Raw genomic sequence first — 24,532 nt, 5'->3', positions numbered from 1 at the left:
TAGTTAGCATTAATGTAATGGCTAGGTGGAGAGCCAGAGAAGAGAGAGCAATTAGGGGGATCATTTTATAAACTATATAAATTTCTAACCAATGCACTGTATACTTGAAACTAATAATAAAATAAAATTAAAAAAAAAAGATTCACAGGGTTTTAAAGGGTAGCAATATGGTGGGGATGTTACAAGTGGAAGGGGCAGAAATAAGTAAAGGTGCAGAGAAGGTATATCACAAGGTGAGATTAGGGAGAAGTTAGCTATATCGGGTTTGTAGGGAACATGGGAGGATATTGAGAAAAACAGTGGGAAATAAACCTGAAAAGGTATGTTGAAGTCAGATACTGGGTGACCTTGAACAACAGGTAAAGCAATTTGGACTGCATTCAGCAGGCATGGGGGAGCCACTGACTACCTTTAAGCAAAGAAGCGACAGGCCCCAAAGCCGTATTACAGAAAGATCAATCTGACAGCCCTGAAGAGGAAAAATGGAAGGGATATAGAGGCAAAAGGAATTGTTAAAAGCTATCGAAGTAGGTCAAGCAGGAGAGAATAAACACCTTAACTAAAAATGAGAAAATTACACACACACACACACACACACACACACACACACACACACAATCTCTGTACATATATATTCTCATCTCTGAATGTATGTGTACGTATGTTTGTGTGTATGTGTGTATATATTAAATGAATGGATGCAAAAGAAAACTCTGTTAGAAGAAATCAAAAAGACAGCAGATTTATATTGAGAGTTTGCTTCCCTGGCTACAGGCATAAAGTAGATGTAAATTATAGTTATTTCAACACTAGGCTCAAGTCTGAAAATAGAAGCACCACTTAGTCCCCACTAATAAATAGCACACTGCTAAGGTAGTCCTACAGTGACTGCTAATTACTTAGTTTAACTGACCTGCCCACTCTCTGCAAAAGGCTACATATTGATCACACTAAAAAAGGGAACGTAGTTTAGGATTTCCTCAGTGAGGCAACCTTGTACACTAAAAATGTATTGCAAATCATTCTTCGTCCCAACGTTCACCCATAGAGGAATTTTCCCAGTAGTAAATGCAGCTAAAATAATATAAAAGAGTCATTTAGAGGCAAATTCAAATTTAAAAATAAAAAGCAGAAAACTGAATGGATACTTAAATTCTACAAAGGATTACTTCATGTGAAATATAAAGAGAAGAAACACAACCCACACACCTAACAGGATCAGAAATGGGTGGTTAGATCAGTAAGACAAAGGAAACACCTAATAGAGAAATCACTGGGGATGAATTAATCACCAAATTGTTAATCTTGTTATTTCAAATTTTTGATACTGTTTTCCTAATAGACATGTCCTCAAGCAAATACAGTTTCTCCACCCATCCCTCGACTTTTTCTCATCTCTGTATTTACAATCCAAACCTTTAACCAGATCTGGCGCATTCAAATCTGGTCTCTCCATTAGTCTAGTCTATAAGCAACACTGAAATGCTCCTCTAAATGTGTCCATTTACAAGCTCATAGCACTCATCAAAGCCTTCCGATGGTTCTAGATGCCCTCTGGCTCCAGCATAAACTCATCTGCTGATTTCAAGACCCTCATTCCTCTGCCCCCACCCTACCTAGTCAGCTTTATATGCTCTTATCCTTAATCTCTACTCTTCCCAGGGAAATCTTATAATTGTTCATACATGGTCCTTTTGCTTTCACCTTCTAACCTTTACTCATGATGTCCCTTACTCCTGAAAGAGGCTGCTCACCTAATATAGTGATACATGCTTCTTAAATACTTGGATTTGACTCAAAATATTTCTATGATGAACCCCAAAACACTTTCCTAGTCCACTTTATTCTTATGTGCTGAATTTATTTTTAGTTATGTTAATGTTACATGCATGAAATATTCATTAAAGCCAAAACACGCTGATTCTGAGATTGATTTTTACAGAGGTTAGCTGTTCAGTCAATAAGCTTTTATAGCACATGAGGGCTTGAGTAAATAGCACAGGAAAGTAATTTATTGTTAATACAAATTACAAGCTCCATAACTCTCATTCTAAGTGACTTTCCAAAATATGGACTTACCAAAAAGATTGGACATTAGCCAGTAAAGGTGGTTAATGTTTAGATTATCTCTAACCAAACTCTCGATTAACCTCAATTCAAATTTAGCTATATTGTACATATGAGCAAACTTTCGTGACCACTAAATTACAGAACTCACATAAACTGCATAATACTTTGTATCCAATGTGTAACAAATTAATATTGATGATTATATGCTACTTAATATACCAGTTAATAAACCAAAAAAGTCTATCTTAATTCTAGAAAAGAATAAAGATAATTATAGGTTCTCCTCTGTTTGCCACTTGAGCTAAACCCAACTCTTCCAGGAGTGGCAAAGTCACTGTCATTGAGAAGGGCAGGAAGAATGAAAGGATTTATACCAGCTATGTAATGCTGCATTTGGTGGGAAGAGTAGGTTTGGCACAAGAATCTTTCTGAAACGGTACATGGAGAGTCAACACAGGCACTGAACTCATTTCTGGTTTTACTAAAAATTCAGAGTAAATAATACAAAGAAGACAACAGGTACCATTATTAATAACGCTGTCTCAGGGGATTTGAAATATCTTGGGTCTTGGAACAAAGATGAACAAACAAACCTAAGAAAGCATTTCCGAAGGGCAAAATCAAATCAAAACAGAGTGTGAAGGTATTACAAAAAGGGTACAGATGTTAGATTTCTTGTTTACTGCCCCATACTAATATGTATAATTTCCTCATCAATGAGATATAGGAATTTAATAACATGGAAATGCAACAGACTGTGAAAAGAATTAGAACCCTAAATCCTACAAAAACTTTTTTAAAAGAATAAATGATGACCACACACATACCATTTAATAAGAACTTAGCAATTTTGTAACAAAAAATGATAAAGGTTCTATTTTTTAAACTTTGAATCAGTTGTGCACAAAAAGAAGGAAAGGGCTTCCTATAGAGCAATTAACTCCATTAAAGATTTTTGGCTACTTCCTATTCATGGTCAAACATGGTTAAATCACCAGATAATATTTTAAATGAAATTTAAAAATTTTATGCTGGTTGAGCCTCCTTCTAATCACTTTAATATGGGACAATTACAGTAAAGGGTATTATAATGCTTTTGCCAACTCTGACCAAACGTTAAGCTAGATTCCAGTTTATAGGAAAAAAAGGTGTGATGAAGGAGTTTAAAGGGAAAGTTTAAAAAATTACGAAGAAGAAAAATGGTGTAGATGATAGAGGCTCTCTTCATCCCTCTAGTGACCAAATTGGGGTTGTGATGGAAACAAGCAGCAGCAGCAAGGAAAACTTGCCTGGGATCTAGAGGAACAAGCCATACAACTAGGGAGATATACGAGAAATCACCCTGCGATGGCAGAGGGTGGGATGGGGCAAGGACGCAGAACTGCCCCGTCCTGAGCAGCTGAGTGAGACAGAGACTGCGGCAGCAGCAGAAGCCTCTTAAAGGGGCCGCTTTCATGAGCAGATTTTCATGGTGACGGACCTGCTCACTCTGAGCACCAGTGCCCATTCGGTGGTGCACAGGGAGCACCAGGGACTTACAGGGAGACACTGTCGGAGTGAGGGCCGAGGCGAGACTTGTTCTGTACAAAAGTGCTGGTGGTATCCATTGTTCCCTCTTGGGCCCTTCCCCTCCCAGTGCCTGGACACAGCGCCACCATTGCTGTGATGTCATCAAACTGAATAACAGAGGTCGCCATGCCCAGAGGATTCCCTGAAACTCCATCTCTCCAAACTCGCAGCCCTACCCAAGCCACATCCAGGTACATCCTCAGCAAGTCAGGTGCCCCTTGCTGAGCAGTGCCTAGACTCACACTGGAGGCAGCTGGCCTCAGTTTCTGGTGTAGCCTTTTGAGGCAACTATAAGCACAGCATCTGTGGATTGCTTGCTGAATCTTAACAGGTAGCCTCGGAGGGACAGAGGCTTAGGCTAAATTTGGCCTGCAGCTGAACCCCTCTCAGGACTGTGCCACTGGACACCTACTTCAAAAACCCACACTAATAAGACCGGGAGACTTAGGAGCTTCGCTTAGTACATAGAAACAGACACAGAAAGGCAGCCAAAATGGGAAGACAAAGAAGCAGAAACCATATGAGAGAACAGAACAGAGATCCAGATATAATGGAGTCAAGTAATCTAACAGACGCAGAGTTCAAAACACTGGTTATAAAGATGCTCAATGAACTTATGGAAAGTGTAGATAAATTCAGCGAGAACTTCAACAAAGAGATAAAAAACAAAAATGGAATTGAAAATTATAAAAGAGAACCAGTCTGAAATGAAGAACACATTATCTGAGATGAGTATATTAAATGGAATAAACAAAGGAATAAACAAACTGAATAAAGAAAAGGATCAAATGCCCTATCTAGAGGACAGGAAAGCCAAGGACATGCAACCAGAATGGCAAGAGATAAGATGCCAAGACTATAAAAATAATTTAAGGAGCATATGGGACACTATTAAGGGTCCAAATATCCATCTGATTGGCGTACCTGAAGAAAAGCAAGATGGTGAACAGTTGTTTGAAGAAGTAATGATGGAAAACTTCCCTAACCTGGTGAAGGAAATGGACATAAAACCCCAGGAAGCTCAGAGAATTCCCAAAATCAGGAATCCAAAGAGGTCCACACCAAGACACATCATAATTAAAATGCCAAAGGTTAAATACAAAGAAAGAATATTGAAAGCAGCAAGAGAAAAACAGTTACTTATAAGGAAACACCCATAAGACTGGCAGCTCATTTTTCAAAAGAAACTATGCTGGACAGAAGGACTTGGCACAAAATATTCGATAGGATGAAGACCCAGTATCTACAACCAGGAATACTTTATCCAGCAAAGCTATCATTTAGAGTTGAAGGACAGATAAAGAGCTTCCCAGACAAAAATAAGCTAAAGGAATTTATTGCCACCAAGCCAGTATTACAGGAAATGTTGGAGGGACTTCTTTAAGAAGAAAAAACTTGTATCAAAAACAGGAATAAAGAATGGTAACAACTACATTCCTAACAGTAAGTACCTTAAATGGAAAAGAATTAAGTGCTCCAACCAAAAGAGAGTGGCTGAAAGGATAAGAAAACAAGACTCCTACATATGAAAAGGAAGGGGATGGGAAATGATATTCCTTTGATGGACCTAGAAGGTATTTAAATCAGACAGAGAAAGACAAACAGTATATGATTTCACTTATATGCGGAATCTAAGGAAGAAATAGAACAAACTAATTAAAAACAGACTCACAAATATAGTGAACAATTTGGTGATGGACAGAGGGGAGGGAAGTTTGAGGGGCTGGGAGAATGGAGTGAAGGGTTAAAGAAGCACAAATTAGTAGCTGATGGATGGACATGGGGATGAGGAGCACAGCATAGGGAATACAGTTAGCATTAATACGTTGGCTAGGTGGAGGATCAGGGGAGGGAGGGAGCATCTGGGAGATTGTTTTACGAACTATATAGATGTCTAACCAATATACTATATTCTTGAAACTAATTACAATAAATATATTTTTAAAAATTACGAAGAAACAATCAGACAAGTTTAGGAAATGGTGGATTCATGACTGGACAATTGCACTGGACTCTTAAAAATGCAATGCCATTAAAATAAAAAAGGGGAGAACTGTTCTACTCTAAAAGAGACTGCAGAGACCTCACCAAATGTATTGTATGAATCCAGATTGGATTTTGGCTTTAAGAAAGCTACAAAATGAATACTTGGGACAACTGGAAAAATCTGGATATGGACTGGCTAGTTTTCTTAGGTGTAATAATGGTACTGTGCTTATATAGAGGTTGTCCTTTTTCTTAAGAAAGGCAGACTGAAGTATTCACTGGTGAAAGTGCATATCATCCCTTAATTTAAAATGGTACAGCAAAAAAATTAAGTATCTCTATATATGTATGTAAGGCATGTGGGTGTTCGTTGCACTGTTCTTTCAATTTTTCTGCACATTTGCCATTTTCAAAATCAAAAAGTTGGGAAAAAGAAAGCTGGGAAATGGTGTTTAGGGTGGAGAGAAGGGGATATGAAAGAGAAACGACTTCATTTAGAATATATTCTAAAAGGTTAAATATTAAATTTGAAAGACAGGAATATGGTGGTAGAAGAAAAAACAAGTATGAAAAACAACAGAATGTCAGGATATGAATTTCTGAAGAAAATGGTTCTCTCTCAGAGGTAATACACTCAGTCATGAGGGCTCTAGGGAAACAAGTATAATTCCAAGAAAGAATGCTAGGACTGCATTCAAGTGTTTTAATCTGCCATCTGAGTCATAGCTAAAACAATTCCATGGCAAGAGAACAGATCACACTCAGACAAACCAGCAGCCTGCCCGCTGGTCCAGCCCTTCCCGATAGATGATACAATCACTGCCATAGATGATAGAATCACTGCCGTTGGCTAGGGCAAAAGGATCAAGTGAATTCCAATGGTAATGATAATGTATGGCTGTCACGTACCTAACTTTCCTTGGTAAAAGACCAAAAATATACTTTTATAAGCCCAAAGAGGTCTGCACACGAATCCAACGTACTTTCATTTAGAAGAAAACTTAATAGGATGAACTTGTTACTAAATCAATTTATGTCACTGAAGATAATACAGGCATTTTCTCCACAAAGACACTGATTTTATAGCTTGGTGATGGGAAACTTCTTCCTTTCCTTTATTACGCAAGTCACATAAAACATGTATCACACTTCTATGCACCTTATAATAATCTGGAGTGCAAATATATGCCGATTCCTAGGCCTCACACCCTGAGATTCTGATTCTATTGCTGGAGGTGAGCGGGAAGAGGGACCTGGACTTGCATAAGGGCCCCAGGAGTTCTGAGGCAGGTACTCTGAGGTTCACGGATAGGTCTGGGCTGCAAACAAGCAGCCGAGTTTGACCTAGATTAGATATGATATAGCGAAGAGTAGTGGACTGGGAGTCAGAAAATCTCGGTGATAGATCTGTCACTAACTTATTGCATTTTGGGCAAGTGATTGTCTCTGTGCCTTGGTTTTCTCTTTCATTTAATGAGCATAATACTGCCTCTCCCATTTACTGTACCTCACATACATGCTAATTTATACAAAAGTGACTTGGAAGTATGAAGAGCATAACAAACAAGCATTATAGAAGGGAATCTTTATTGTAATTCAGTGAATTTAAGTATCATCTATTATATTCCTGACAAGAGCCAAATATAGATTATCCTCTCCTCTTTCCTTTTAGGCTTAATTCAATGAAAGCAGTGCTAGAGTAAGTGAGTCCTATTCTTATTTATCACTTTACAGTCCCCCTTGCCCCCAAGAAAAGAGAAAGCACAGAGACAATGAGGACATCACTTAAGTATTGTGAAAATTGTATCTACAGGAAGTTCATGTCTTAGAATGTTTCTTACCAAGTCTATGAGTTTGGTAACAGGAACTTCTCGGATTGGTCTTTTCATTCGGCACAAAGCCTCTAAGGATGTACCAAAACAACTTGGGAGGTAATTTCCACTAATGGTCAAGAAGTAATCTTTGCCTCGATCCAGGTGAAGGACAAGAATATCTTCAATTTTATCTTCCCCTGAGTTCAGGATGGTCACAGAGTCTTTGCTGACATACACATCAAGAGAAATGTCCACTGTCTCATCTGAAATGTAAGAGATGACACATGACAACAGAAAGTTCCAGTGGAAAACCAAAATGGGGATAAGAACCAACAGAAGTGTTCTCTAAAATATCATCAAGTGACAAAGGAGAGATTGGACACACAAAAGACATATCTCCAATATAATAACAATGAAGGTAAGAGACGTATGGTTAGAAAACAAGAAGTTAAACAAAGGCAGGGGATATGGGAATCATGAGGAGATGGTACATCACAAACAGAGATGATGGTAAAGGGAAAACTCACTTGGCTCCAAGTAGCCCTCAAAAGGTTCAGCCCGAAGCCATGGCTTGCAGTACTGGCTGTCATTAAGTTTAGGGATGAAAGAAAAATGGCAAGGAACCTGTCCATTGTTGCTGATCTGGAACTTCTCTTTTTGTAGTTGCCGAAACTTCACATTCTCAAACACAAACTGGGGAATAACAGACAGACACAAACATGTATCACTAGTAGGGGAAGTAAGTCAGTTGGATTATTCCACAGAAAATATGAATAAAGAATAAGATAATTATTAGCCAGGTGTGCAACTGCCATATACACTCGCCAACTGAGCCAGCTATACACCATCCCCTCTCATATATTATTATCCTCAGACCAGATGAGGAGTTAGGCAGCTACTTCTCTAGGCCATTCTGATTGTTCCTGGGATCCTAAGAGGTTAATCTAACCTTGGGTCAGGGCATTCATCCCGTGACCGAGTCCTGGTTCCTGAGATATGATATTTTAGCAACTCTGAAATATTAAATAAGAGTGGCTAAATCTGAGGGCTTCTTTTGTGCCAGGCGCTGTTTTAAGAGCTTCGCATGTATTAACTTGTATAATCCTCACAACTACCCTTTTATCCAGAAAAGGAAACTGTGGCTCTAAAAGGGTAAGATAGTCACCTGTGGTCATACATGTACTAAATGGCAGTGCTGGGATTGTAATGGAGGCAGTGTGACTTCAGTATACATGGTCTTCACCACTTGCCGTGTTGCCTTCTATGAATAACATGGTTTCCCCTTTGCTAACCAGGATGGGCAATAGACAGGATAGCCACATATTTTTACTCACCTCTCTTCTGCTGAGTTCTAAAGAAGGAAGGAAGTCATTTTCCATTCTATCCATAATGCGTACAATATCTTCAAATACTTTCCGATACCTCCGTTCATCCACAACCTTCACCTGAAAGAAGATATACCCCTTTTTGGGGTCTTACATGTTCCTAGCTCATCTTCCTTTGAGATTACCTAACAATTTAAAACTGATCATTACAGCAACCATTTAAAATATACTGTGGTACAAACAACATTCTCAAACACTTTCTGGTATCTCACTCCATCCACAACTTTTACCTGAAAGAACGCAGATCTTTATTTTAGTCTTATAGGCTCTCGACTTAAATATCTCTAAGAGTCTAACAATTTTTAAAAGGTCACTAAAGCAAATATAAATTAAACTAAGCATTACAGAATCACACACTTTCAAGTAAAGGTAAGGTTAATTGGTTACTTTCCTGGAAAAATTAAACCTCTGTGCTAAGAAGCTTGGCAATAACTATAAATATTTGGGAAGAATATTTTCTTGCTCCATGGTTATTAGGTGGTGGTGAAGATGTGATGATTTTGTAAAATGATTTCCTGCACTGTACAGAATAACAGTGTCAAAACATACCTGTTAATTGTTTCTAACAATGATCATAAACTATTGAAATAGCAGAAAGGATGATTAAAGAAAGCACTTAGCTCTATTTGCTGCCATACACAATGCTAAGGATCATAATATCAATGCTCAGATTATAATGATAAAGGTATGTTAGTAAATAGAGCCTATGGCCATTTTAGTAAATGGCTAACCCAAAATATCCTAGATAAAAGTGTGACAAAAGACAAGTCATTCTGACGAAGAGATCAAAAACCTCCCATTTGACACAGCACTTTCAGCTTCCTGACATAGCTGCACTTTCTTCACTATTAAAACTTCATACAAATCTATGCTAAAAATGAACATAATTAACACAGCATTTTAACTTATTGAAAACCCGGTTTCTTTTTAGAATGGAAAACTTCACAAATTCGATGTCAAAAAAAAGTTGATGCAGGTAGTAGAGGTTGTGATGTGGGAAATAAAAACATTAAAGCTGAGTCAATTATCTCAAAGACTGGGGAGGTTTTTACATATCTGAAATATAACACTTGAGAACTAGGAGCAAGCAATCACTAGTGTCACAAGGGTCATACTATAGCATCAAGTTGAGAAGAATTTTATACTTTCTAAATACTTTCACAAAACTTTGCAACTTTTTATCTCAAAAAGTATTTTACATGTATCATCTTATTTTCACAACAACCTGCGAGGCTACCAAAGCAAGGATTATTCTTCTTCTAATAGTTGAGAACATTGAGATACAAAAAGATCAACTAAATTGCTGATACAGTTAATACCACAGGTGATACCTGGACCTCTAGTGTAATACCCTTTACAAAATATCAGGTAGGCAAGAGGATCAACTCAGGTAGGCATTAAAAATGCAGATTTTTTTGGCCTACTAATCATAATCTCTGGGGTTGGGGTCCATGCATCTGCATTTTCAAAGCTCTCCAGGCGATTCTTATGTCTACCAAAGTCTGAGAACCAAAGCAACAGATACCATTACCAAGTGCAAGGGTGGGAACCCTATCTCAGCTTAATCTCAGCCAGCTCACAGCAAGTCTTCTAAAGTTAATTTGTCACTAAGCACTTGGTCTCTTTGTTAACAGTCACTGATACTAATGGTGGTAAAAATATAATGTGGCTTTTAATACCTCTAATCATAGCATGCCCAAGAGTCTAAAATATGGTGGTTACTCAATAAAATCGAAGCTTTTCTCAGCAGGTTATCATGATCATTGCCCTTAATGGCACATTAAGGATAATAAAGGGGGAAAACACCATAGAATGTCACCACCTGATACATCCGTTTCAGAAAAGGAAATCACTGACAAAATCAGCAATTAAGAAAAAAGCACAACGAGCTAGATCTTTATGTAACCACATGGATAGCTCTCCAAGACATGACACTGAATTTAAAACAAAAAGCAAGCTGCAGACCAACACATATAGTGACCATTTATGCTCTTTCTACTACCTCCACAATGCCTCTGTAGTTCCAAAGAACTTACTAACTAGATATGCCTTCAGATACTATATTTTTAATCCCACCTAATTTCTAGTTTATACTTGGGGACTGCCATTTGGTCTCAACACATATGAGACCATTTATGATATATACACACCAGCATGCAAAGCAATACTATATTGTCTGTGGGTAAACAGAAAAGTATATGCAAAGGTCTAGAACCGTGCAGTCAATAGAATAGCCAGTAGCCACACAGGAACATTCCAATTACTTCAAAGTAAATAAAATAGAAAATTCAGTTCTCTAAGTCACACTAGCCATATGTCAAATAGTCAATAGCCACCAGCAGCTAGTAGCAGCTAGTAGCTACTGTGCTGGACAGTACATTTCCATCATCACATGAAAACCTATTGGACAGTGCTGGTCTAGAAAAACATAAATTCCTAAGGGTAACTGGGTTGGTTGGGGAGTGGGGGTTTGGGTAAAGGTGGGAATGAGGGATACAATAGTAATTGAAAAACTTCAGCCTTATCTGTAAATTTTCCTTAAAATACATATTTTTTCATTTTAAATTTAATTGAGTTCCTGAGTAATTTAAAAAGTATTAAAAGCTACAACAGTAGACCTTTATTAAAGATGCACGAAAATATACAAGTATGGAAAAATTTTAAATATCCTGCTAAGAGCTCTGGATTAATATATATGGAGTATCACAAATATCCCAAGGTTATGAAAAGAAATACAAACAAAAAAGCCAAGCATAGCTGATTAAATCAAAAAGGTTAGTGTTTGGGGAAAGACATCCTTTTAAAAATGGATTAAGAATACTCAAATGGTGAAAACAGGGCAGTCCCCAAGTATAAACTAGAAATTAGGTGGGATTAAAAATATAGTATCTGAAGGCATATCTAGTTAGTAAGTTCTTTGGAACTACAGAGGCATTGTGGAGGTAGTAGAAAGAGCATCTATAGCTTAGGAGTTAAACAGACTTAAGACTTGATTCTCAGCAATCCTAGTTGAATGCTCTTAAAGAAGTTATTTAAATGCATTGGTTCTCCATTTGCTCATCTGTTAAAAGAGAAATATTTAACTCAAAGCATTGTTGGAAGGACTTAATGAGATGTGTGTAAATTGCCTAGCACAGTCCCTGACACATACTAGCTACTATTTGAGGAACACTTATTATTTTAAAATTTCAAAATGGACAAAAGTAAAGTCATGATTGCCTCAGTAAAATTTAGACTCTATTCTAAGACGAAGAACTATTTTTACAAATAAAAGAAATGCCTTAAAGTCATTTCCCTTTAAGAAAAGAGTACAATAAGACAGGTTGGTGATAACCCATCTCAGAAGCCTCCAAAATTGACACGTACGCAGAGGAAAGTAACTACCCTCCTATACTCTTGCATGTCTTACCTCTTTAATCCTCATAAGTAGGTACTATTTTATTTCCATTTTACAGAGGAGAAAACTGAGACACATAGATGTTACATAAATTTTTCATGGTTATACAGAAAGTGATTGAGCTGGGATAAAAATCTAAGCAGTCTAGCTACAAAGTCCAACCTATCAAGCACTGCGTTATGTAGAATCTGACAAACTGCATGACCACAGATCTGAAAAAATCTACAAGAAAAAACCTAAACGTGCTAGCTGTCATAAATTAAATCAATAAGATCCCAAGTTATAACTTGCATACTAATAACACAGGTAGAAAATACAACGTGAAAACAGAAACTTTATAAAAGAGACAAAAATTAAATAATTGGTCATTCATCTAGCTCAGGATACAGTAAAGTTAAAGAAAAATTTATAACCTGTGCTGCTGGATGGGAAAACTTCACTAGAGTAGGGTTGACAATATGCTTACGGTATTCAGAAATTTGGTTGTATTCTGGCCGGTCTGTACCTTTGCTCCTGCTATCTCCACCCCTCCACCTAGAATCTCTCTCCCCGTGCTTCTGCTCCTTACTATTTATTTGATGAAAAGCTACTCATCCTCTAAAACTTAGCCTCTCTTTTTTATGTATGAGGACTTTAGGAGGCTAAGATTACTACCATTATGCAGCATGAGAAACATCTGTGTCACTAAAGGGTCTGGAGCGTTAAGAGCCACAGAGACAGCATTTAGGAGGGTCGAGGGCACTAACTTCTCAACGTTGCAAATGACTGGCTATGGAAACATTTATGGCTCACTGAATTACTGATCTGTTCTGAGTCTAAATAACGCTCTAAGAATATATACTTAACACAAAGACAAATGAAAGAACAAGCAAGTGTTTACCCCAATATGGAAGAGGGCGCTAACGGGCTTGTGATCACTGGTTTTCAGTTCCATATGACTCCGGTAATGAAGCTGATTAACATTTGTTCCTCTCCAAAGAATTCGGTCACACCATGCTGGAACCCGACATTTCCCACTGCAAATAAAGAAAATTATAAAGAGAATATCCCATGTAAGAATGTATAATCTACCACACTGGTTCAGACCTGGGTTAGGCCCTCTTCTGATATACTTATCCTTTCTTAACAACCCCAACTATTATCTTCCCTACTATATTGCAAGCTCTTTGAAGGGACTGTGTCTACTTGTTTGCCACTGAATTCTCAGCCCCTAGCACAGTATCTGTTGCAAAACAGGTATTCAATGGACAGTTATCTAATGAATGAATGAACAGTGCTCCTAAGATTAGTACTATAACTTCAACAACCTCGTCCCATGGGAATGTATAATAATACTCTCTTAAAATATCCTCAGAAGGTCAGGATTATATTCAGAACACATCCTCTTCCTTTTCCTTTGCAGCTCTATGAACTGCAATGATACTTCACAACAGATAGACAACTAATCTAAAATTCCAATCCTATATTCCTAGACTGGGCTTAATCTCTGGATATGAGTAATAGTAGAGATTTCTCCTTTAAACCTGAACTTTTATGGACAAGCCTAGCTTCTTGTAATAGAAATGAACTAACATCTAAGTATGCCAAGTCTGAACACATAAGAGCCTATAGAGTATCAAGGATAGGGAAAATGCCCACTCGTCATTCTATTAAAATAACCAACCTCATACACTTGATCCAGAAGGTGACACAAATAAGTTCTTATCAGTAGCTTGTAAGTTGACTCTTAAGTCAGGTGAGTGTAAGAAATAAGGCCAGTGTACAGATCTCCTGTCAGTGTCTCTTTTCACTTGCTGACCAGCTCCTGTGGAGCACAGACTTCTCCTTACCACACTCTATTACTCTCTGAGTCTAAAGAAGATGAATATACCCAGGGATTCACTCTTTCGAGTTTCTGGGCTCAGCCAGCCAGCAAACCACAGGAAACAAAGAAATAGATGGTAGGTAGGAGACAAGTAGTTACCAGGAATGGAATGACAATGGCACTTTACTGAGAGTAATTAGGAAATCAAAGGGCCTCCCAGACAGTGGGTCTCAGCTTTCATTATCAGTTACATAGGTTGGGCCCAGGCATCAGTATTTTTTAAAGCACGAAGAGATTCTAATATGTACTCAGGAATGAGAATCACTGTGCTAGAAAAACCTTTCATGGCTCTTTGTTTTCATCTCCTGGTGTCTTAAGTTAAAAAGTTAAGAAACAGTTTGGAAAAAAAAACAGAACAGGGCAATGGTAAGGAAATAGGGGCAAGATCAGGAAGGTCAAAAATCTAAGCAAGTCTGCTGAGGTGACAGAAATAAGGCATTGCAGGCAGTCCATAAAACTTTAACAGCCCTGATATAGAAGTTACACGTTTTTAAGATACACTCACCTTTGAGTACACATGAATTAAAAACTTCTGTAATAGTACTGAGCCATTAGATTTTTCATATCTGCTTCTGCATGACCTAAAAATTTCCTAGCCCTTCACCAGTATGGATGGACAGAAATAATATAGGGTCTTAACATATTCCATGAGGAGGTTCTTGCTACTTTACCTGGAATCCCATCGATCTGTTTTAGAGTCATACTTATAAGTGGGGATAAACTTGATTTCCCCTTCGGTGAAGTCTGCGAAAGCTTTTTTCTGTGTGCGCTGAATATTTAGCTGGCAAGGGAAAGAAGCATCACATAAGCAGGGTAATACCATCTTAAAATAAGTGACAATCATACTGATCAGCCATTCCTAAGTATCTAATTTCACAGCCTTTGCCATTGTCAGAGTACATAAATAAAATTTCTGTACCTTATGAAATAAAATTTCTGTAGCCTCACAGCACCTAAACTCACCAGTTCCCTGAAGTTGGACAGGAACCATCCAGTACAATTTTAATTTTTAAAAAAAGCACACAATGTTGAATGAATAATTCCGAAAGCCAAATTCAGCAAATAGTTACAGATCATTTTGAAAGTTATCCTTGCTCAACTATTTACTAGAATTACATAAGACTCCAAATTTATTCCAACTGTATGCTCTTTGGAGGCAGGAGAGGATGCCATATAAAGAAATTAGCCAGGTAACCTCAATGCGAAGGAAGACTTGGCCAAGACAGGCTTACTACAAAAACCATTCTACTATAAAACACCTGAATTTTAACTAAAGAAAATCAAAAGGTCTCACACAAAGATTTAAAGACATTCAAATCAAGTTGAAACATTTTCTTTCCTCATTAAGAAACATTCACTTTTAGCAGCCAGTATCCATAAGCTGAAATAAAAATTCAAGTCACGTGCTAGGTTCCAAGGAAAATTAACAGAAAACTAGCTTCCTGAATATCAAGTTTTATATACATGTTACCAAATCGATGCTTTCCCCACAGGTTTTAGCATCCATAACCTAGCTATCCCAAACTTTTCAATCAATTTTTATCAGACCACAGTCTGTGCTATTTGTACCAGACTTTTCTTCTGTGCTTCCCAATCCCCTCACAGGGCCTCCCTTTTACTGCCAAGATGTTGCTGAGCCTGCCAAGTAATCACAGAGCAGCTTTCCCTGCTCCATCTGCCAAACTACATCAACACAGCTGAAGGCCCACTTCCTCCAGGAAGTGTTCTCCAATTCATCCCAACCATTCCTCAACTTACTGACACAAATCTCTTCTTGATAAAGACTTGATGAATAAACCTTATATATTTTTATCACTAAAACTATCTCTCTTTCTACCACCTAAGTGCTTAATAAATGCACTACAAACCTTGTGTGTATTCACTGCATCACTAGTCACACTGTTCCCCAAGACAATGAGACCTTTCCATCTATTTCTAGAGTAAGTCACACCTTCCACACATCTATCTCATAAACCTAACAATTTTATCTGCTATCTAAGAAAGTACCTATAAAATGAAAATATACTTACCTGATCAAATTTCAAGAGTCTCTGAAGGTCATTCTTGTTAATAAGACCCTTCACTTCATTGGCATCAGGCATGCAAAGTCTATAGTTCAAATCTCCCAACCATATAACAACACTGAAGATCAAGAAATATATAAATGAAGTACCAATAATTAGCATAAAAATCAATCAGAGAAGAATGGAGAGCAGAAAAATGGGTAGATTATTGATAAGGATTCATTTATCGCTATCTGACAACCTGAGAGAGACTAGGGATTACAAAATATGTGGGTGGATAGGCACTCCATACATGAAGAACAAAGATGGGGAAATACAGTATATGTATGGGATTCAGAAGCCAAGGAGTTAACTGCCTGAGAGAACCATGTAGTTTATTTACTGAACTAGCTTTCAGTAAAATTTTGCCTGGTTGTTTGCCAGGTCTCTTGGGGAATCTGAATGTTTTCTGCCTCGCTAAGCCCTGATGTTCTGCAGACTCTTTGCTAAGGTCTGCGTGGCCTGAACAACAGCTCTCATAGGCAGGGCTCACTAGGAAAAGTGAATCTGGGGCTTTCCACTGCAGCCAATCTGTCTATCGCTGCACCAGATCTGCACTCCAAATCCCAGGCAGGAAAGAGACTGGCATACTATGGGATGCAGGCTCCCATGTGATCCTCAGGCTCCCAATCACAGCAACAGACTCTTAAATGTGCTGAGAATCCCACAGGTGAGACCCTGAAACTGTATCAAAATGGATTCTCCTATAAGCTATTGCAAGTTCTGAATGAGTCTCTGCCAATCTTAAGTGCAACATGAAATTTCTGGAACCTTAGGGAAATAAATCTATAAAATTTCAGGGCAACTTTATGACATTAATGTCAAGGTCTTGATTTCACTGTGGAAAAGAATTTCATATGTTCCTAACTGTTGAGACTATATGGAAACGGGCCAACATCGCTACTCTTCCCTACTCTGTCCTCAATCACCCTACTCTCTATTGATTCTAATACCCCTAAATTATCTTTTGTTTTCCTATAATTCCCATCTCAAATGACTTTTTCCAAACTAATTTACAACTAATCATTTTCTACCACTCAATACATTTCTCAACTGATTTCTGCTTCTATATCCTTAAGTCTCATTCTTCACTAGCCTTTCTCTTATATTATCCTACTGATTCACTGGGGTCTTTAAATCTTTGCCACCCTTATTCTTAATGCCACAGCTATTAAAAGGAATAATGTAGATCTATATATACTGGCTTGAAAAGAGATCCACAATGAATAGAATAATATAGTCCTATATAACAAGTAGGCATGTATATGTGCATAGACAAAGTCTAGAACAACACTATTCAAAAGAAATACAATGCACATAGTGAAGGTAATTAAAAATTTTCTAGTAGTTGCATTTAAAAAGTAAAAGAAACAAATGAAAATAACTTTAACAATAAATTTCATTTAACTCAATATATCCAAATTATTATGATTTCGACACGTAATCAATATTTAAAATTTTGAAAATTTGACATGTTTTCCATATGAAATCTCTGAAACTCACTGATTAGTTTATGCTTACAGGACATCTCAACTCAAACTAGCTGCTTTCCAGTACCCTTAGCTACCCATGACTACTGGCTGTCATATTGGACAGCACAGACCTAGAAGGATACACACCAAACTGCTAACAGTGGTTTCCTTTGGAGAAAGGGACTGGCTGGGGAGAGCAGAGGGTATGATGAGGAAATTTTACTTTTAATTTTATCTATTATTACATTCATGATGAACATTTCTATTTTGTAATGATAAAAAAAAAACTGACTCCAACTGACAGACCCTTTCTGCATTACTCTAGATGCTCTCTAACAGAACTAACCTTTCCTCTGATAGCAAATCCAATTTCTCTGCCTCAATGAATCTGTTATTTCTCAAAAGTCCTCTCTTCTTTGTGACTCCCAATCCCTAAGTGGTAATCCCTCACTCGTCACAGTTCTATAGTTTCCTGCCATGTTTAATCTCTTCTCAGCCCCACTATTCAAAGGCTAAAGGAGATTTAACCACTCACTCATGTTTCATGATGTTCAGCTGTGGGAGGGTCTGATTTGGGACCACAAAACTCATTCGTGCACAGATGTCCTTATAATCTTGATTCCTTCTCTCAAAGTCTTCCACGTGGGCAGCCAGGTGGGAATTGACAATGCAAAAGGTAGTGTTGTGAAATACAAATCTCACAGCTACCCCACCCTTGTTTCCCTGTTGGCAAGAGTAATTATTCAGTTGGAACAAAGACACATGTATCAACTGAACTTCATACAGACATAAATAATAATCAAGCTCATTTCCTAAGGTACTCACCATTTTCCCCATGATTCCAGTTCCAACTGTTTCTGTAGCAACATCACGGATATATCGCCACTGATCCTTTCTGGCAAATATCAAAAGCATCATCCCAACAAGGCGAACTAGTTGAACCTACGAGTTCCAGGGAGTTAGAAAAGTTCATGTTAATACCACTCTTTTTAGATACCACATATCTAACTTCCCACAACTAATTTTCTACCAAAAAAGATAGAAAGATGCCCAAATTTGAATCCAAATCATCTCATTTCCTAGTTGACCTCATAAATCAAGAACGAAATTTCTCTGGTGAACTCTTATCTGGCTCTGACGAGTAAGGGTTAAAAGTCTTTGGGGACAATGAGTGAACTGTGCTCTAGACTCATTATTTTAATCACTTTTTAGCCTATCAGAAGTAAGGAGCATTAAAAATTCAAATAATAAAGAGAAAGCCTCTATCCCAGCTTGTTCCTTTTTCCCCTCCTTCCTAGTTTCCAATTTCCAATTTCCTAAGAAATTGACATTTATAAAACAGCAATCCTTTTTATTTCGATCATTTTAAATCTGTGAACTAGAGCTAGTAATGTCTGAAATATGTATTAGCTAGGGACCTATAACACCATCAGGAGTTTTATAACCTACATCAACTGTTAGAAGATATAGACAAAAATTACTCAGGCAGATGACTCCTTTTACAGGTCTTACTATGGTAGCCCTGAAATTAAAATACCTCTTCTGGTAGCCTCTACCTTGGGCCCTCTAAAGACCAACAAATTGGTCCACCTTGCTAAAGTCAACTCTACTCTTGACTTGCAACCAAGTTTAGAACTCGTTTAAACTCCACAACACTTCTATTCGTGCTCTGATTCCAAAGCATACCCTAAGTACCCACATGCTTCAGACTGTTTTTCTATAAGCATCCAGTTCTGACCATGTTGGTTAACAACTTCAATCTTAACTCTTAGTGCACAAATCAGTTACCTTACATGTAATTAGTTTGAGTTAATTATTGTTATGAGAACAAAATTCTTTTTTTCTTTCTCCTAAAAGCTACCCAAGCTATGAATATATAGAATCGGGAAGCTCAGGGAAATTTTTTTTCCCCAGGAAATAGGTATAAAAAGGATTAGTCTGCCCTGTTCCCATATTATATGTGGGAAAGAATGCAATTAAACCATCTTTTGGAACAAGCCATAGATAACAAGAATAACTTCTAGGGAGTTCTATTTAGTCATATACTAAAAAAGATAATTAAATGTGGCTTACTTTCTTATACTTGGCTCTGGAATGCAAACCCCTTTCCACAGCCATGGACCACTCTTGTTCTTTTACGGATTCAAAGTAGAAAAAGGCTTCTGTGCTCAAGTCTAGCTCTTGAAATCTGAGAAGCAAGAGGATGTGAGATCTATACATATCCCATAATTATCTCTGACTACCTCCTGTCCTATTATGAGACATCAGATGAAAAAAAAGCATGGAAAAGAGAAATTTTAAAGAACTATTTTGTTGACCCAGGTGATCAGTAAGGACAAGTAGCTTTCTTTTTCAAAGACTCCCCACAAGCATATGCACAGGCTATACAAGATTTAAACAAAAAAACCTCCATATGGGGTAACAGTAGAGCTTTGCTTATATATCCTAGGGATAGACACTGTTAGAATTGAAGTCATGTCTTAGTTTCTAGGAAGAACATAGTTTTCTATGTCTTTCGAGAGATCTAGATGCTTCCTTACACCATTTTAGGTATCTGTTCCTTTGTGATCTCACAAATTTGACCTACAAGTTAACTCTCATTTATAGTCTACAGTAGGTTTTTACCAAATAGTTTTTTTTTAAAAAAAGAAGGCAAAATGTCATGTGAACTAACACTAAACATAGCCAAAAGGAAATTCTAGACGTGTTCTTTACCCAATGCAGTAGATATCAGGAGGATTCGAATCACAGTTCAGCCATGGTTCTAATCCACTATCTGGAGACTGGCCATTCACGTTCCAAGTTCCAACAAAAAATCTAATATGTAATACCAAAAAATAATGTGAAAACAAAGGTCAAGAATGAACTAATGGAAGTTCTCTCATCACTTCTAAGACAATGGTATGTTCACGATAAGCCAACATAATTTCTCAAATGTTTTGCCACACACATAAGTAAAACCTTCTGTATGTAGAACACAAAGGCAGTGAACTTATTCTAAGTTTTACATTAGGTGAATCTACAAAAAGGAACCAAGTCTCTATTTTAAATACACAGAGTTAATTGCTCTACCACATTTCCTTTCAATTAAACTCCATTCGAACTCATATTTGAAGAGAGAGTCTGTGGATGGTAAAGAGGTACCTTCATGCTATAAGCATGTCTGTTATGGATAACTGTTGTCTAAGGAGCTGTAGTTGAATCCAAAAACTTACTTCCCAAAGGATTACAAGGACACTCATGTAGGAAATTCTGTTGAGGCAGATACAGTATTAAGGGGGTAAGCACAAGGGAAAACTCATGATTGTCTTAACTGTTTATATACAAATATAAGCATGATGGGAAGAAGAGGAACTGGAGGTTTTGTCACAGGGATATAGTTACAATTAAATTAGAATAAATGAGGCATAATGTGATGGCACATGTGACTGGAATCTTGGGCTAGAAGGGTACAGGCTATTCACAAATAACAAAGTGTTACTGCTTTGTACACTGGGAAACATACTAGGCCATGCCATACCACATACCATACACACTGGGCCCAGAAAAGAAGATATCAACAAGGTGACATGAAAAATATAATACAGAGGGAAAAATCCAAGACAGACTTCACTATCAAGAGGATTAGGCAAAACTTTCATTAGTTAACTATTAAAATTAAGTAAGTTAAGATCTAGTAGTAATGGTGGACTTTAATTTTCCAATATTAGTGGGGAAATATTTAGCAGGCCAGGTAGATAAACATACTTGCTTATGGAATGTGCTAAGGAACAGTTCTCTAGTACATGTGAGCTTGATTTGGTTCTCTAAGAGTAGATAGAAACATTAATAGACATGGTATCATCAGTAGTTAGAAAATCCAAGAGAAATTGTAGTATTTGCCTTATTTTGGATAGAGACAGGGTCTTGAATTAGCTGACCATTCCTTTTTATTATGCTTTGACTCCTAATTAAGCTAATTAAACTAATACCTTAAATATCAAAAGGCCATTTTCTGCTATACCTCAGTAAGTAAAAGAGAGTACCTGAAAGTCTGAATGTTGACATATTCTTTCTCTCGCTTTGCCAGGATATGTTTGATGAGACCCTCCCGCTCCCCAGACTGGGTATTTGGTACAAAGAGCTTCCGCATGGTGTTGGTCACTTTGGGCTGTTCCTTGTTAGAAGCTTCCTTGTCACGTGGAAGCCTAGCAAATAAATGAGAAATTCAAAAGTGAAACTGCCTAAAATAGAAAAGTCACTTACATGGGAAATATGTTTTGACATGGGACTTACATTCTGTTCACTGAAGGGGGTGGAGGTGGGGGCTCCCGATGAATCCCCATAGGCTGATTCTGTGAATTTATCTTCTTGTCTAAATTCATAGATGAAAAATTATCCTCAAATCCAAGAAGCCCTGAAGGAACAGAACCCAGTGTCAAAGGAGGGAGAGCTAACATCCAACTTAGCCAGGATAGATAGGGCTTTGCTTTGATCAGTGGTTTTGATTTGATCAGTACATGGTCAAAGGCAAATACCAAACAAAAAGGTAATGATAACTTAGGTTGGGGGAAGATGCATGTCTGTCCTTGAAGTACTTGACATATTAACTAGAACAACAGTAAGTTACATTAATTTGGACCTTACATGAGTGCTAACATTTGCTGAAGACTTAGCACAAAGCTTGGTTGATAGTAAGGGATTATATTATTATCTCACTTAGTCAATGCAAAGATCCCCACTGAGGTCAGTGCTATTAAAAATCTTCCCATGTCACAGAAAAACAAATGAAAGCTAAGAGTTGTTGAGTAACTTGATCAAGGTCATATAACTAGTATGTTGTAGAATTTGGAATTCAAACCCGGGCAGTGTGGCTCTAGTACCTCCATTTTTTACCACACTGCTAAGCTGGCTCCTGAAGGGCTAACATACCACAGAAAGAATAAGGAGTGTACGACAGTCAGTGGGCATGACTCCATACAACCACTCTATAGGAAGTGTCTGACGTTGACATTAATCTACATTATTTTATCTATCCAGATAAAATTTACTGACTCAGCAATGAGCAAAACAACCAGGAAAAGAATCTTTTCAGTACCTGAAAAGACAGAAGGTTTGTCCTTAGTGTCTAATTTCTGGTACCAGCTGGATGAGTCCTTTTGCTCTGGAACAAGAAGTTGTGACTGTGCTGGAGAGATAAGGTTCATGGTCAGAAACTGAGGAGCCCTTCATTGAGCAGAATTTACCATAACCAAAAGCCATTCACTCAGCACTCTTCAAATGCAGGGCCAGTAGTATTCTTGAGTATAAAGGAAAAGACTAAGAAAATGAGGGCAGCTTGGGGATCATCTGGGAGTAGAAGGCAGATTACAGTCTGCAGTAAGATGTCCATGCCATGACTGTAGAGATTCTGGAAATTGGCTCAGTGTCCTTAAAGTCGAATACACTTGTTCCCTAACCCATCCCTGGGGTCATTTCTGAATTTAAAGAAATTCAGCTATCAAAGCTCAGGGGGTGAGGTACTTTGCTCACGGCTGCTTACCTCTGTATCAGCATATCAGAATTTCACTCCCATTAAAATAGTAGAAAGAAAACTTCTGAGTCTTGAGTTACCTTCCTGAGCTGCAAGGACCTTTGACAAGAACTTCAAACAGTTCTCCTCATCAGAGATTTCAAAGCGGCGCTCTCTGGTCCAGTCCCCCTGAATCCGAATTTTGCAGCCACCTAAAGAGATTTGAAATCCATACACACAGAGCTATGGAATACAATGTTTTCTTGGGATTGTATTCCCAACTTACCAGTTTAATAAGACAAGGTCCACATCACAAATATCCCAGACCTCTAATATAGGAAGCATGTCTACAAGATCAAGGTATTCATCATGGTGGTAGTGGTGGTAGTAGGGAGATGCAGGATTTAGGGGTGATGTGGAGAAGGAAATCTAAAGGGCTAATGACTATGTCAATGAGCAGCCTAATAGAGTGATATGATACATACTAAAATCATAGTTTTCTACATTCTGATATATCTCTTAGGTGTTAATGCAGGGACCACCAAATTCTAGTAAAAGATTAATTCTCCAACTACCCTTCCCCCATCTCTCAGCTGGAAATTCCTACTATTTTAAATCCAGATCATATAGTAAGAGTATCTGAAGCATGAAGGGAATAAAGGAAATAGGATGGCTTGTTCCTAGGTACAAACTATACTTAGCCAACTGAATTTACAAACTAATTAAAAAAGAAAAGAATTGTGGGATTGGTTTGAGTCATTCTGAAAAGAAGCATCTATACCTCATTACAAGAGAAAAATGTACATCTTGAATAAACTCACAAAAGCAATATAATGACCTATGGTCATGAGTGGTTTGGTTCAAGTATAGCCAATTGGAAAACAGTATAATTAGAAGCGAGGTTATCTAGGACTTTAGTTTCTTATGTATACAACATACTGTCTCCCTTTTTCTGATGCCCTATAGTTATCATCTGTATCAATCATCTGGATATGGTGATCCAGGAAACCTATGTACTTGTTTATATATTTATTTTAACTGACTTATTATATGTATTGCTTTCTCATTCCTCTGGAAACTATAAGCTACTTAGGAGCAAGAGGCAGGGGGCACATACAGGTTATCCAACGTAACTTTTGATTGTCTACACAGGGTTGTTTGGGACTGAGGGACTTCTCAGGACTCAGGACTTTCAAAGCTAAGGCCGGGAAAGTCCCAGGCAAACAGGGATGGTTGGTCACTTTACAGGCAATAATGATGACAGACTTTGCAGACAGAAGGCATTTAATAAATAACTGTTTAACTGGACTTTTTCACACTTGTAAGTAATAAAGAAGTGAGAAAACGAAAATCCTAGTTTCTTTTATTTTTTTTTTTTTTATGCCTACAGCACCTGGTATTCCTAGGTGGTCTCCCATCCA

The 24,532-nt window shown here is 37.7% G+C and overlaps 1 protein-coding gene across 5 annotated transcripts in view; it reads right to left on the bottom strand.

The window, feature by feature from the left end:
• Nucleotides 1-24,532, bottom strand: part of OCRL (OCRL inositol polyphosphate-5-phosphatase) — a 55,430-nt gene that overhangs the window by 11,038 nt on the left and 19,860 nt on the right. For all 5 annotated transcript variants that reach the window (XM_039864938.1, XM_039864940.1, XM_039864939.1 and 2 more), the window contains exons 5-18: nucleotides 23,213-23,323; nucleotides 22,698-22,787; nucleotides 21,896-22,016; nucleotides 21,646-21,807; nucleotides 20,336-20,437; nucleotides 19,694-19,808; nucleotides 18,446-18,562; nucleotides 18,156-18,343; nucleotides 16,116-16,227; nucleotides 14,757-14,866; nucleotides 13,102-13,237; nucleotides 8,774-8,884; nucleotides 7,967-8,132; nucleotides 7,467-7,702 (exon numbers count right to left, since the gene is read on the bottom strand). In XM_039864938.1, coding sequence (XP_039720872.1) covers nucleotides 7,467-7,702; nucleotides 7,967-8,132; nucleotides 8,774-8,884; nucleotides 13,102-13,237; nucleotides 14,757-14,866; nucleotides 16,116-16,227; nucleotides 18,156-18,343; nucleotides 18,446-18,562; nucleotides 19,694-19,808; nucleotides 20,336-20,437; nucleotides 21,646-21,807; nucleotides 21,896-22,016; nucleotides 22,698-22,787; nucleotides 23,213-23,323 — 1,877 coding nt within the window. The remainder of the gene's footprint in view (nucleotides 1-7,466; nucleotides 7,703-7,966; nucleotides 8,133-8,773; nucleotides 8,885-13,101; nucleotides 13,238-14,756; nucleotides 14,867-16,115; nucleotides 16,228-18,155; nucleotides 18,344-18,445; nucleotides 18,563-19,693; nucleotides 19,809-20,335; nucleotides 20,438-21,645; nucleotides 21,808-21,895; nucleotides 22,017-22,697; nucleotides 22,788-23,212; nucleotides 23,324-24,532) is intronic.

This window comes from Pteropus medius, unplaced genomic scaffold (assembly GCF_902729225.1).
Source record: "Pteropus medius unplaced genomic scaffold, Ma_sr-lr_union100, whole genome shotgun sequence".
Taxonomy (NCBI): Eukaryota; Metazoa; Chordata; class Mammalia; order Chiroptera; family Pteropodidae; genus Pteropus; species Pteropus medius.
Note: the sequence above shows the minus strand (reverse complement) of the source record. Positions and strands in the feature narration are given on the sequence as shown.